We start from the raw sequence: 15,976 nt of genomic DNA, 5'->3' as shown, positions 1-15,976 counted from the left end.
AGGGGCATGCAAAGGCCATTCCCCATTAGTCCTCTCCATTGGCACTCCTCCCTAATCCAGACGTGCCTCGCCCAGGTTAGTCTCTAGTAAACGGTAACCCCTACTGACCTACTGGGATGCCCAAAATTATGCAGAGGCCACTGATGCTGTCTAACCGTCCACCAGTCGTCTTCTAAACCGTTTGGCCCCGAGCTACCTCCACTGTCAGGAGTATGGCACTGGCTCTTGCCACTGCAGAACGTAACAGGTTGTCAAAGGGTCACTTAAACAGATTAGTTCTAGTTGGATTTCTCAGGTTTGGAATCTGTTCCAGCTTTTTATTTAGAAATCTGATGTTCTAGCTCTAGAAGAAAGATATGGGGAATTGCAATGGAGTCTTAAAAAAAATCATGTCCTCAGAGTTGCTGCCAGTCATGCACACAATGCTGCATGCGTTTGCAAGCACTATGCAATGGATACCCACTTAAAATCCAATGCGGTTTGTTCAAATTGTGCTGAGAAACGTTTTTGGGTTGGACTGTATTAAGCATTTTCTGCAGTCTCCCCCAATCTGGAGACCCTATTTCGATTGAGTAATAAGAGTAATGTATGTAAATATTTCCTATGTATAGCGCTTTAGATTAAAGAGCTATATATATAAAAAAATATATATTTCTTAACGTCTCAAGATTCTGGAGGAATCCGTACATAGATGCCTGAGGAAGTATTATGCTATTCACTGTAGGGCCTCTTATTCTTGGAGTCCTACAACCTCCCCCTTGCACTGGGTGACGCACCTGCCATTCTGCACTGTCCATGTAGAAGGCTCTAAATTTGGTATGGAGTGGAAAGTAGTCCGTGGATACTGGCGGGCATGCTGCGAGATAGTGAGACTCCTGTTCATAAGCAGGAATCTAAATTTCGTATGCTGCCTTCTGATTACCTGTCAGATTGTGAGTCGCATCCCAAGAGAAAGCCAAGGTGGTAGGGCAGTAAGATTTAGAATCATGGGAGTAGTCCCTGCATTAGATGTGTTTTTCTCACTGTGAAGTGAGCATTCTTAATACTAGCCCATTTCAGTGGTCATTTTAGCTTACCCAATTTATTTGCCCCCGTGTTTACATAGTCGGAAATAATGACTCTAATTTGTTGAAATGCTGTTAAATTATGTACGAGTGCTTTTAAAGATAACATGTTTTATATCCAAGTATATTATGCCTAAACCTAAAATTATTTGTTACATTGTGAAAAATCTGTTTCTAATTTGATTCACAGACATAATTTCCTACGGTTTGCATGATCTGGCAAATCGTTATCTATGGTTACTTAATATGTTTTTCTGTTTTACTAAGTTAATTGTAAATGCTGAAATATGCACTTTCAACAAGGTTTTCATTACAATTGCGTTATCCTTGCCATGCTTTCATATTTGTGTGCTTCTTTTTAGGACAACTCTAATTTATACATGGTCATGGAATATGTCCCTGGCGGTGAAATGTTTTCACATTTAAGGCGAATTGGAAGGTTCAGGTAAGCCAACTTTTGGGATTAAACGCACAATCATTACTAGGTTTACTAGCATGCTTTCCAGGCCCCAGGAATTCGCCTACGCCAGCAATTGTAAGCGGTGGGCAGAGTTGCTATTTCATCCATCACACACATCTCATAAATGTCCGTTTCAAATAGTTCAAAAGTTTTAAAAAACGTGTTTTCTTAATACTATTTCTAAATAAGGGTATGAACATACCATATTCAATGGGAGGTGGGGGAGAGTACTGTGATGCGCATAAAACAAGCGCGATTTAAACTAGAATACCGTTGACTTCTTTTGGAAATGTTGGGGTGTATTAGCTGTGGGCAGAAGGTATTACGTGACGATCGTTCAACCAGGTTTAATATTGTATAAGTGGAGGACTAACCTGGTCTTGCTCTTGTGAAAGCAAATGTAGAGAATATTCAATTCATGCAAAATGTTCTATCATTTGAAAATCAAAGAGTAGTAAGATTAAAGCCTAACACGTTTCCATTAACATAAATTGTATTTATATATAGAAATGTTAATGAACTCAGATTCTCACTCCCCATGGAATGTCTAAAATGCGAATCTTAGACATTTTTTATAGCTTGATATACAATGACTTATTCGTTTACTGTCACCCATCATTCCATTTAAAAGGGATTTGAGATAATAAGGGTCCATTCTGGATGGTTGTAATGCAGTACATAGAGCTGGGGCCAGGCTGCTTTAACCAGTTTGCATTGTTTCCTGGCACTCTGCTCTACAGAAACGCAGACATTCTATTGTCCAGTATTTTTCGTTATCTAGCACCCTTGACAAGTGGGTGGATGTTAACAAAACTCATTTATGCAAATCATCCCGAGATCTGTTGCTTTGCGTATTTGAAATTATATTTTGCAGCATACTACTCCCAATTTAAAACAAAATGTCAATTTCAAACTGAATTGCAGCAATGAAGGGCCCATGACACCCACGCAGAATATTAACATGTATGTGCTTGACTACCCGAACGCTTTTTTTTTCTTCTAAAGAAGCTGGTTTGCTGCACCAGTTTACGCCAGTTAAGTAAAACGTAGGTAGTAGTACATTAAAAATGAATATTTGGTCAATGTTGATTTCCGACGTGTTCTCAAAGTTTGTCAATTAAGCCACATGATGCAAATGTGATTGCAACATGTTATCGTGTGCCGTGTATGTATAGAAGAAGCTTTAATTGTAACCGGGACTTTGTGTCAGAGAAAAACATGCAGCCACTTTATTCTTAAATGATACAGGAAACATGTAATTTTTTGTTTGGGTACTAGGCAAGGTCGAGAGGACTGCTTTCCCACGGGGGGTTTGATTTGTGATAACAATTGTAAATAGCCATTGCAGACATTTCAGTCGCCTTCAGTCGTTCATTTTATGCAAGCACTATAGAAGTATAATGAATAAATAAACAAAACACTAAAATTCATATGTTACAACTGCCTTGTGCTCCAGTTAGTGTATATTTAGGGCTTATGTTCTCCATGATGCATTAATATTAAGCTACATGATGATGGATACTGGCACTAAATAAAGGCAAGTAACTTTTAGGAAACCAAAGTACAAATGTACTCGGAAGTGTTAAACTTGCTTTCTCTTATGAACACTGCAGGCGTCGGCTGACGGGATCTAGCCTTCTAGCCTTTCAGTGCATTGTTAATCATATGACTATCTCTTTAACAACCCTGTGCTATGCTAGACGTTATGCTGTTTTCCTTATAAGCCATTACAATCTCAGATGGCCAAGACTGAAACTGGCTCCTCCACTTTTATACATTTTATCAGGCAGAGCAATTGTCATCTCAGTTCCCTTATGTTATGTTATTTTGCACTTATATAGCGCCTTGTATACCATTGGTATGGTCTGAAGGCGCTGGTAGGTTGAACGCCCTTGGGAACCGAAGTTCAGATCAGTAGAGAGAGTAGGGAGAGTCAAAAGGTGCGTGTGAGCACCGGGTATGTGTGCAGCTCGTGCAGTATTCGTGTAATAGCTGCTTCTTAGCGGTAGGTGTGGTTGAGAGATCAGGAGAATGTGTTCGTTCTGGCAGGATTTATCCGGAACGGATGTGGCTGCGTTCGGCCTGAGGAGAACGCCTGGCTGGGGGTGTGAAACCAGCAGTGTTTACATAGAATGATGAGGAGTAAACGGCGGATGTTTGTATGAGAACAGTTATACCGAATGGTGTCATAGTATCTCTGTGTTCTAGTTGAGTGGTGATGTAAAGAAGAGAGTAAGCGTGGTGGTGTGATATGATGGGTTATATGCTCTTTCAAACGTTCTCTGCATTCCAAACCGGACTATATACGTCATGCAGTTCTATGCGCTCCAGGTACTCGTCTGCTTTATGCCCACACGCGTACTATGCATTCATCTGTTTTACGCACTCGTCCCCCGGCTCTGCGCACTCGTCCCCCGGCTCTGCGCACTCGTCCCCCGGCTCTGCGCACTCGTCCCCCGGCTCTGCGCTCTCGCCCGCCGGCTCTGCGCACTCAGCGGCAATATCGTGTTCTATATATTCATCTCTAGGCTCCTCTGTTCTATACCTTCATCTGTTCTGTACATTCATGATCGTCATATACTGAAGCGCTCCATACACTCATCCGCTCCATACACTCACCCGCTCCATATACTCTCTCCTCAACGGAGGAGGCTATTGGGCACACTTCTAAATTCAGTTTACCAGAGAGGCTATTGGGCAGAAGGCTATTGGGCACACTTCTAAATGCAACTTTCACAGAAAGGGTATTGGGCACACTTCTAGATTCAATTTACCAGAGAGGCTATTGGGCAGAGGGCTATTGGGTACACTTCTAAATGCAATTTTCACAGAGCGTCTATTGGACACACTTCTATAATCAACTTTCACAGAGGATCTTGGGCACACTTCTAAATGCAATTTTCCAGAGAGGCTATTGGGCACACTTCTAAATGCAACTTTCACAGAACGTCTATTGGACACACATCTATAATCAACTTTCACAGAGGATCTTGGGCACACTTCTAAATGCAACTTTCACAGCGAGGCTATTGGGCACACTTCTAAATGCAACTTTCCATCCAGAGTGTCTATTGGATACACTTCTTTTCTCCAGCATGGGGTCTGGCATGGATTCACATGCTCATGAATATTCCCCGTCGTCAGGCTGGGAATCCTCGGTAAAGAAAAAACCAGTATCAGTTTCGTTTCTGATCTGTCTTTCGTAGCAATAACCAATCACTGGTCTCTGCGTCATACTGACCACAGCCAATGACTGCCCTCTACCTAAGCACCGCCTCTGGCAGCCATCTTCAGATTTTTACCGCACGTTCATGTGTTGGGATCCTCGTGCTATTGCTCTCGAGCGTTAGTGCTATTTTTTCGCGCTTTTTTCACAAAAACTTCGATTCTTCGGTCAAAGAGCCTCAAGCTCCACCGATCCTACATCCGATCTACGGGGACCCGTGTCGGATTCATCTGTGCCCCTCAAGGGTGAAGATTTCGTCGAGCTACGCTTCGGAGGACTCCAGAAGCTTCTCAGGCCCGGTCTCGGAGATGGCCCAGGAGAAGGGAAGCTCGACGCCCGGAAAGCTGTTCAGGGTCTGCCCTGGATGCCAGCTGCAGAACGTCTTTAAGGAGGACGAACACTCTTTCTGCCTTTACTGCCTTCATGAGGACAAAACGCACGTGGAGAAGGACTGTGCGTTTTGCGGCAACATGTCGGAACGGACCATGAAGGACCGTCATCAACGTCTCGCCAACTGGCTGCAGGGTAAGAGCCCGTCTGGCGAGAAGAAGAAGAAATCCGAGCGGTCTTCTAAGACCTTTGAGGGCGCCCCGGCGACGGGGGCCCAACATAAGGCCAAGCACCGCGAGTCCGCTGGCACCGGGAGCGCCGAACGGTCGGGCTCTACGGGCGCCAGGCAGGGCGCACCCTCCCCGGCACCATCAACCACGAGCCAACGCTCTGGGTCGGGTAAGAGGAAGGCCGAGCACCCGGCGAAGCTCCTGGAGAGGCCCCGGTCGAGCTCGAAGGCAGAGGAGGAGCGTGGCAGTGCCCCCTCCCTCAAGGACAAGGCGGTGAGCGCACCTAGGGTGGTGAAGGCCTTGATCCATCCGACCAAGCCCTCTATCGAAACGGTCGCGGCGGCCCTGGCCCAGCCTGTGGAGGCTACTCCAGTGGTGGCGACCTCAGGGCCCAGAATCTCCCTGCCTCCTCGGAGGGAGTCTTCTTTTATGCCCATCGATAGGACCCCCGTGAAACCCTCCGTGGAGAAGAAGGGGGGGCAGGGCGTCGTCGTAGATTCGGCCTCAACCTCAGAAGAAGAGCTGGTCGAGGTCTTAAGCCACGGCCTAGGCGTGGAACAAGACCAGCCCGTCGGAATGGGTCCCGACGCAGGCGACGACGACGACATCGTCGAGGATGCCGACGGGGCCCCTGCTCGCCCGTCGGATTCCCCTCTGCCAGCGCTGCGAGACAACTCGGCGGCCATTTTGTTGGCCATACAGTCCTTATGCACTGAGATAAGGACGAGGCTACCGTTACCGACGGAGGAACCTCTCCCGTCGGGGGATCCAGAACCGGGACCTTCTGGTGTTCCCCCTGCCAAGAAAAGAAGGATCCATCCTCCACCTCCTTTTCAACCGTCGCGCCCCGTCCAGCCCTCCTCCCCGTCCACCCGAGGGGATGATACGGGGACTGACACGGCAGCGACGGGTACGGACGACGAGGCATACGACGAGGATTTTCCGTCGTCGCCCCCCACCAGGGCTTCTCCGCCCGACGAGATCGGATCTTTCCATTCCATGATCTCCAGGGCTTCCGAGCTTTTTCAACTCTGCCCCGAGGAGAAGAAAAAGGAAGGCTTCCTTTATCAGCGGCGCGAGGCCAAGAGGAAGACGGTCCTCGCAGTGCCTCTGTTGGACGACATTTGGGATGAGGGCCTTTCCCTCCTCAAGAACCCTTCCACGACGCCAGCTAGAAGAGACCGGTACGAGAAGAAGTACCGGGTCCCGGACACGGCCCCCCTATGCCTCTGGGCGCAGCCTACCCCGGACTCCGTCGTCTCCGCGGCGGCCAGGAAGAAAGCGGGGGGGGGTGCGGCCTCCACATCGACTTCCCCGCCGGACGGCGAGGGAAAGAAATTGGATGCTATGGGACGTAGAGTCATCTCGTCGGCAGCGACGACGATTAAAGCGGCCAACGCCTTGGCTATCGTGGCCCGCTACGACAGGGAGCTCTGGTACAAGATGGCTCCCCTGCTGGATTTTCTGCCGGACGACAAGAGGGCTGAGGCCCTTGAGATCCTCCAGGAAGGTGAAGTGGCTTCGGACCACGCCATCACCGTGGCGACGGACATCGCCGACGCTGGGTTCCGCCAGCTAGGCAACGGCGTTTGCCTTCGACGTCGTGGATGGCTCAAAGCTACGGATTTTCGGCAGGACGTCCAGACCAGAGTCCTGGACATGCCCTTCGACGGGAACAACCTGTTTGGGAAGACGGTGGACGATTCCCTCCAGGCCATCAAGGCGGATACTGAGACGGCCCGGGCCCTGGGAGTCCTGCAGCAACGACGGACGCCCTTTCGGAGCGGCGGAGGCAAGAGCGCCTCCAAAGGTTCCGGTGGCGGTTTCGCTTCCTACCGTCAAGCGGCCCGCTCGTCGTCGCAAGAGGCCTACAGAGGACGAGGCAAGTCTAGCGGACCCCGCCGTCGTCGCCAAGGAGGTCAAGGCGGCAAGGCCGCGTCCAAGCAGGATTGAACCGGCCGTGGGGTCGGGCCCCCACCGAAGCACCCCGGTGGGAGGCCGGCTGGCGGGCTTCGTCAGCGTGTGGGAGTCCATCTCCACCGACCGTTGGGTGCTGGACGCCCTGGCCCGGGGCCACGCGCTCGAGTTTCAAAGAAGGTGCCCGCGCGTCCCCCCCGTGGCCAGGAGAGAACTTCACGTCCCTCAACTTCTCCTGGAGGTAAAGGCGATGCTCAGAAAGGGCGCCATCGAACTCGTCCCAAAGAGGCTTCGGGGCTCCGGAGTCTACTCGCGATACTTCCTCGTGAAGAAGAAGACGGGAGGATGGCGCCCCATCCTAGACCTGCGACGGCTGAACAAGTTCATCAAGGCGCAGAAGTTCCGGATGGTCACCTTACAGCACGTCCTGGGTCAACTGGAGGAAGGAGACTTCCTGTCGTCGTTGGATTTGGAGGATGCCTACTTCCACATTCCAATCCTAAAGGGGCACCGAAAATTCCTCAGGTTCGTGGTCCAAGGGCGTCATTACCAGTTCAAAGCCCTTCCCTTCGGACTGCGGTCGGCACCCAGGGTATTCACCAAGTGCCTCGCACCGGTGGCGGCGCAGCTGCGCCGCGAGGGGATTCACGTCTACCCCTACCTGGACGACTGGCTCATCCGCGCCAAGACGAAGGAGCTCGCCGTGGTCCACACGGCAAGGACCGTCCAACTCCTCACGGACCTGGGATTCTCCGTGAACTACACCAAATCCCACCTGGTGCCCGCGCAAGTCGCACTGTTTCTGGGAGCGAGGCTCGACACAGTGTCCCTTCTGGCCTCCCCGTCGGAGGAGAGGACCAGGACCATCTTGGGCAAGGTGCAACGGATGCTGGTGGCCGACGCGGCCAAAGTGAGATCCATCAAGTCCCTCCTCGGGATGATGTCTTCCTGCATCTACCTCATTCCCATGTGCAGGCTCCGGATGCGCCCGTTGCAAGAATTCCTGGATGCGCGCTGGATCCAGACGACGGGCAGCTTCGAAGAAAGGATCAAGCTCGACGAGAGTTTCCGGCGAGCGATACGGTGGTGGGGCACCCGCGCGCATCTGACGGCGGGCATGGACTTCCAGACCCCAGCCCACCAGGAGACTGTGACCACGGATGCCTCCCTGGAAGGGTGGGGAGCGCACACCGAAAATCTGCACGCGAGGGGACTCTGGCTCCCGACGGAGAAGTCCCTGCATATCAACGTCCTGGAGCTCCGTGCAGTGTTTTGGGCCCTCAGGTCCTTCCTTCCGTCCCTGAAGGGCAAGGTGGTGAGGATCTTCACCGACAACACCACCACCATGTTTTACATCAGGAAACAGGGCGGAACCAGGTCCCCAGCGCTGTCCAAGGAGGCGCAGGACCTGTGGCATTGGGCCGTCGCCCAAGGGATTTTTCTGGTGCCGTTTCATCTGGCAGGGATAAAAAACACCATCGCCGACTCACTCAGCAGGGAGCTGCGCTCGTGCCACGAGTGGGAACTACGGCAGGATCTGGTGGATCGCCTCTTCCGACGGTGGGGCACACCCCAGATCGACCTGTTCGCGACGGCGACGAACACCAAGTGCCGGAGGTTCGCCAGCAGGTTTCCCCAGACGAGGAGCATGGGCGATGCTTTCTCGTTCCCCTGGGAGGGCCTGTTCCTCTACGCGTTCCCTCCCTTGCCTCTGCTAATCCGGCTCGTCAACCAGCTCAAGAGGTCACGGTGCAGGATGATCCTCGTCGCACCTGCGTGGCCGAGGCAGATATGGTTCCCGGACCTTCTGGACTTGTCAGCGTCCCCGCCGATCAAGCTGCCGGCGGACGCAGACCTACTCTCCAGGGAAGGAGGCGCCATCCTCCACCACGACCCGAAGTCGCTGAACTTGCAGGCCTGGCTCCTGCAGCGCTAGAGTTTGGAGGATACGACATACCGGCCGATTGCAGAGAGGTTCTTGCAAAGGCCAGGGCGTCCTCGACTCTTAAATGCTACGGACACAAATGGAAGAGGTTCTCTGTCTGGTGCCACGCACAGAAGATTAACCCTCTACGGATTACGGCTCCCCAAGTACTGCCGTACCTGCTGACGCTGGCCAAAGCTGGACTGGCACACGCGTCCATCAAGATTCATCTTGCTGCGATCTCCCGATACACCAGAACCACGGGGCGGACGTCCTTGTGGTCTCATCGTCTGGTGAAAGAGTTCATGAAGGGACTATTCAGATCGTTCCCGCCGGTGAAGGCTCCGGCCCCGGCGTGGGAGCTCAACGTGGTGCTGACCAAGCTCATGGGACCTCCGTTCGAGCCTCTGCACTCGGCCCCGTTGAAGTTTCTATCGTGGAAGACAGCTTTTCTCGTGGCCATCACCTCCGCACGACGAGTGGGAGAGATCCAGGCCCTTTCCTGCAAGGCCCCGTACTTGACTTTCCACGACACGAGGGTAGTGCTCAGGACGCACCCCTCCTTCATGCCCAAGGTACCGTCGGACTTCCATCTCAACGAACCCTTGGTGTTACCTGTGTTCTTCCCGTCGCCTTCGTCGCCGGCTGAGAGGACTTTGCACTCGCTGGATGTAGCTAGAGCGCTGAAGTTCTACGTGGATCGCACGAAGGGTTTTCGGAAGACGTCACAACTCTTTGTGAACTTTGGACCTGTCAATCAGGGGAAGGCTCTCTCGAAGGCCTCCATCTCCAGATGGCTCTCCGGCTGTATCATGTACTGTCACCGGTTGGCAAACCGACCGCTGCCTGGCCGTCCGAGAGCCCATTCCACCAGAGCGATCGCAGCTACCACGGCGTTCCTATCTGGTGTGCCCCTGCTGGACATATGCAGGGCTGCTACGTGGAGGTCGACGCACACCTTCACGAAATTCTACTGCGTCGACCGGGATTCCAGGGAGGAGTCCAGGGTCGGCCAAGCAGTGCTGCGCAACCTGTTCGCCTGAGGTGAGCCTGGTGAGGAGGTAAGATGCTTAATGTTGAGTTGATGTGATGCTTAATGTTGAGCCTTTGCCACCTCCCGTGGTTGTGCATGTGTGTACTGCTATGTATTCTTTATTCATGAGCATGTGAATCCATGCCAGACCCCATGCTGGAGAAGGAACAAGTTACTTACCTGTAACTGTTGTTCTCCAGCATGGGTCTGGCATGGATTCACATGCGAACCCTCCCGCCTACCCCTCTGCGGCTCTTCACTTGGTCATACTGCCACTTCACGTGCTTCCAAATCTGAAGATGGCTGCCAGAGGCGGTGCTTAGGTAGAGGGCAGTCATTGGCTGTGGTCAGTATGACGCAGAGACCAGTGATTGGTTATTGCTACGAAAGACAGATCAGAAACGAAACTGATACTGGTTTTTTCTTTACCGAGGATTCCCAGCCTGACGACGGGGAATATTCATGAGCATGTGAATCCATGCCAGACCCATGCTGGAGAACAACAGTTACAGGTAAGTAACTTGTTCCTAATCAACTTTCACAGAGGGTATTGGGCACACTTCTAAATGCAATTTTCACAGCGAGGCTATTGGGCACATTTCTAAATTTAATTTTCCACAGAGGCTACTGGGCGCACTTCTAAATTCAATTTTCCAGAGAGGCTATTGGGCACAATTCTAAATGCAACTTTCCAGAGTGTGTATTGGATACACTTATGTAATCAACTTTCACAGAGGATATTGGGCACACCTCTAAATGCAACTTTCACAGCGAGGCTATTGGGCACACTTCTAAAATTCAATTTACCAGAGAGGCTATTGGGTACACTTCTAACTGCAACTTTCACAGAGCGTCTATTGGATACACTTCTATAATCAACTTTCACTGAGGATATTGGGCACACTTCTAACGGCAACTTTCACAGAGCGTCTATTGGATACACTTCTATAATCAACTTTCACAGAGGATAATGGGCGCACTTCTAAATGCAGTTTTCACAGAGCGTCTATTTGGTACACTTCTAAATTCAATTTTCCAGAGAGGCTATTGGGCACACTTCTAAATGCAACTTTCCAGTTTGTTTATTGGGCACACTTCTAAATGCAACATTCACAGAGGCTATTCGGTACACTTCTAAATGCAACTTTCACAGCGAGGCTATTGGGAGCACTTCTAAATGCAACTTTCCAGATTGTCTATTGGGCACACTTCTAAATGCAACATTCACAGAGGCTATTCGGTACACTTCTAAATGCGACTTTCCAGAGTGTCTATTGGATACACTTCTATAATCAATTTTCACAGAGGATCTTGGGCTCACTTCTAAGGACACCTGCTGATACGACTTGGAGCCGTCCTTTGCCTCGCGGTCCTTAGCCGATGGGGCTGCCGGGCAGAGGGCTGCTCTGGGGGGTCAGAGATGAGCTGAGTAGTGGATAGCTGGGCCAATCGGGGCACGGTGGGCGGGTCGGGAGCCGGAAGGTGGGAGATCAGGAAGCACAGGGAAGGAGAGAGGGTTGCAGGAGGGAAGTCGGGGGGGGGGGGTGGAATCAGGGAATTTAGGCACTCGTGCTGCTAGGGCAGCTATTTAAAAACAAAATGGCCTAGAAATACAAGAGCACTCACCAGAGGCTTGGCAGCAGGCAAATGGGGCCTTGGAGCTTGCACAGGCTGCTAGATGGAACCCAACACGGCCTACTGGCCAATCGGGGCACGGTGGGTGGGTCGGGAGGTGGGAGACCAGGAAGCAGGGAAGGAGAGAGGGTTGCGGGAGGGAAGTCAGGGGTGGAATCAGGGAATTTAAGCACTCGTGCTGCTAGGGCAGCTATTTAAAAACAAAATGGCATAGAAATACAAGAGCACTCACCGGAGGCTTGGCAGCAGGCAAATGGTGCCTTGAAAGACACACCCTGAGGGAAGGGAGCTGGAAAGGTATTCCCTTTGTGTCCAAGGCATGGAGGGAGCTGGACTGACGTTACTTTCTAAGGCACGCCTTGAGAGGAGGGAGCATGGATAGCGTTCCCTCCTAAGGCACGCCTCAAGTGGAGGGAGACAGAATAGCATCCCTTTCTAAGGTGTATAGAGGCCCCCCCCCACTGACTGTATAGGAGATAGACCCCACCCCCTTCAAACCGAATGCAGGTAACTTGTCGGGTTGATTAATGACTCTAATACTGAGAAAATCAGGAATGTAGTGTCTTTCAGAAAAGCGCTTTAAAGGTGATCTATTTTGTGGGGTCTGAATGTCGTGCACAGTAGAGAATATGTCAAGTAGTAGATGTTTATCATAAATTATCAAACCAACTAGATTCAAAACTGAGCAGGTACCAAGTTCTGAGTAAAAATAGGTTGGTCAGACATTTTGTAATTTGGTCAGACATTTTTGTTAAGACAAGTCAGGCAACTCTAAAATGGATGCTTGAGCATACAAAATGGTTGATTTGTACATAGTCATGATGATGTCAGTGGATCATTTTTTCATAGAAGTTCATGGAAAGTCCACTGGTGTAGAATGAGCTAGGTGGAACCTGTTTAAACCTGTTCTGACAGGCAGCTAAGGCAACCAACCAGGGATTGGAAAAGCGGTTGTCTTCATGTAACAAAGCGAATCAGGATGTTTTATATTGATCATTGCATTACCTCACTTTTTAAAATAGTATATAAGGGGCTGTAATCTGAGGGAAGTTTGGAGTTGCAGATTTTTCTTCAATATGCTGTATGCCGTGTCCTGGTCTGCTGAAAAGAATAAACTGATGTGTCTTGAAAACCAGCCTGAGTGTCGTGATGTGTTTGAGAGTGCCTTTACTGATCTCGGGCACCCAGGAAAAGAGACTTGAGGGAGCAGCACCCAGGATAGGAGATGTGAGGGAGCACCCTGCACCCAGGATAGGAGACGTGAGGGAGCACCCTGCACCCAGGGTAGGAGACGAGAGGGATCACCATGCACCCAGGACAGGAGACGAGAGGGAGCACCCATCGCCCGGGACAGAAGACGAGAAGGAGCACCCTGCACCCAAGACAGGAGGCACAAGAGAACACCTTGCACCCAAAAAAGGAGACGTGAGGCACAGTGGCAGATTTAAGGCAAAGGGCCCCGTGGGTAGCATCTGACACAGAGCCCTAGGTAGGCGGGTCATGGAGGCGGAGCTTTGGGCAGGAGGAGTTAACGACCAGTGCACAATGGCAAACTTTAGGGACCAAAGCAATTTTTTATTACGGTGTCTTCATATACAGTTACATAGGGGTCTGCATAGGGGTCTGACTAACTGGAAACAGCTGGGCCTCCTCAGCAGGCTTTGCCATCAATGCTAAATATTGTAAACCTAGAGAACATACGCGTCCTTGTAGCAGAAAAGTGATGCCATTCTGTTTGTGCGGGTGTTGCTGCAGCCATGCATTGCAAAATGGCAGAATTGCATAGTGTTGAGCTTTTGCTGCACGGGTTGGAGAGTGAAAACCTCGGATCAGTATAAGGGTTTACTAGTATGGAATTACAGAGCCCTTTACAATATTTTGTATCTGTGTACACTTTAGATGCAAAACAGATCAATGTGGACGGTGTTAAAAAACAAACAAGAAGATAATTGGTGTTTGTAACAACAGTGTGATGAGCTGCTGAGCTGCTTGTGATCGCTGCAGGACCAAATGCTGTATCTATTAGTTTATTCATTTGATTTTTTTCCCCAAAAGATGATAGAATGCTGTGACACTCCCCAACCATACAACACCCCTATGTGCCCGATTTACAAAACGTTTCCAATGGGATTTTTCCATTGAAAAGTGCTTTTGTAAATCAGGCATATGGCGCCTTCTAGGGTAGGGCTGTGCTCCGTAAACTTCCTAAATAACAGAAAAGTAAAAGCAAGAACAACGTGATGATGTGGATTGTCGTAATATTTAAAAATCTTCGCATTGCAGCATGTATTTTGAAGGAGATACTGATATTTGTATATAACAAAGCCCTAGCCATAGAAGGAATACCTAGAGGTCAGTTTCTCTGGTACCATCGGCTCAAACAGACCGCCAAAAAACAGTGGAACAACTGGCCAGAGGAGCCCACCACAGACCCATTGCTACAAGAAATGCACGACCTTACAGATGGATGGAGACCAGTCTCCAGGCTCTACAATAGGCTCAACGACAAACCGAATCCTAAAGGAGAAGCACTGAAGGCGAGATGGGAAGCAGACCTTGAAATCTCACTCACGGATAAAGAATGGGAAAGAGTATTAATTTTCCCCAAGAAAGTGTCAAGAAACTCCAGATTCGGCCAGATTCAACTAAACGTCCTGTACCGGACATACATGACCCCCCCACAGGGTTGCTTCCTTCAACAAAGAAGTCTCTCCGGCATGCCCATGGTGTGGGGACGATAAAGCGGATATGATCCATATGTTCTGGACCTGCACTAAGGCGAGGACACTCTGGTCCAAAGCTAAACAGACCTGCACAGTCGCCGGAATGGGAAGGTATGAATGGACACCCGGCGAATGCCTATTAGAGAATTACCCCAAACCTAGCAAACTCAAACACGTCGTGAAGCTGATGGACATCTCATGCATCCTGGTTAAAAGGACCATAGCGATGGCCTGGAAGACGCCAGCAGGCCCCAGGCACGAACGCTGGCTGAAGGAAATGGAGGGATGGACGGCTGCCGAAACCAGGGCCTGGCAGGATGGAACTACATCCAGTGGAGACGCGGAGAGCGGCACCTTGGACTCATGGAAGGCCCTCCTGAGAGACATATGCTTCAGCGCAGACTACAAACCTCCTTGATAACCCACAGCGCCATACCGTAACGGATTCCCTACACCAGCACCGAGACGACGGATCCTGAGTGCGACCCCCCCACCCCCACCCCCGCTTCCTGAAGCACTAGAACTTGGTTTCAACCCGTCCATCCACACGATATTCAAAGTACCATATGAAGACTGTTGTTTTTTGTTGTTTTTCTTCTTTATTCTGTTTCTTGTTCTAATTCTCTTGATTGTGCCACTGCGTATCTTTCACCAAACACCAATAAAATACGTTTGGAAAGAAAATAACAAAGCCCTACACCCTGTGACAACTAACAATCAAAACAAACCACAAGAACTGCGTTTTATTTTTTTTAATCAGTGACCAAACCCCTCTTCATTTCACACCAACCTTGTTTGCCTTTGTTTATGCTGTGAAAGCTGCCACATAAAAGCCTGCCATGTTCCCTCAAGATCCACAATGAGCCACAAGGTGATGGCAGCAGTCAGGGGGAAAGCGAGCAGAGAACTCGCCACAGCAAAGCAGGCCCACCACAGCCATTTGTCTGGCTGACGACTGTTAGATCCGAGCAGCACCCTACACCTAAAACGCGAGACGTGAGGGAGCACCCTGCACCCGGGACAGGAAGAATGAGAGAAAACCCTGCACCCAAGAAAGGAGACGTGAGGGAGCAGCACCCTGCGCCCAGGGCAGGAGACGAGAGGGAGCACCCTGCACCCATGACCGGAGACGAGAGGGAACACCCTGCGCCCAGGGCAGGAGACGAGAGGGAGTACCCTGCCCCCCGGACAGGAGACGAGAGGGAGCACCTTGCACCTTGCACCTTGCACCTGGGACAGGAAACATGAGGGAGCACCCTGCACCCAGGACAGGAGAAGTGAGGGAGCAGCACCCTGCACCCAGGACAGGAGAAGTGAGGGAGCAGCACCCTGCACCCAGGGCAGGAGACGTGAGGGAGCACCCTGCACCCAGGACAGGGGGCACAAGAGAACATCTTGCACCCAGGACAGGATGCATACGAGAGCACCCTGTGT

At 50.7% G+C, this 15,976-nt stretch overlaps 1 protein-coding gene across 3 annotated transcripts in view; it reads left to right on the top strand.

Moving 5' to 3' along the window:
* Positions 1 to 15,976, top strand: part of PRKACB (protein kinase cAMP-activated catalytic subunit beta) — a 1,065,959-nt gene that overhangs the window by 419,450 nt on the left and 630,533 nt on the right. For all 3 annotated transcript variants that reach the window (XM_069641606.1, XM_069641607.1, XM_069641608.1), the window contains exon 5: positions 1,427 to 1,509. In XM_069641606.1, the coding sequence (XP_069497707.1) occupies positions 1,427 to 1,509 (83 nt within the window). The remainder of the gene's footprint in view (positions 1 to 1,426; positions 1,510 to 15,976) is intronic.

This window comes from Ambystoma mexicanum, chromosome 1q, assembly GCF_040938575.1.
Source record: "Ambystoma mexicanum isolate Mex_15411 chromosome 1q, UKY_AmexF1_1, whole genome shotgun sequence".
Lineage (NCBI taxonomy): Eukaryota > Metazoa > Chordata > Amphibia > Caudata > Ambystomatidae > Ambystoma > Ambystoma mexicanum.
This window is presented reverse-complemented; position numbering and strand designations above follow the sequence as displayed.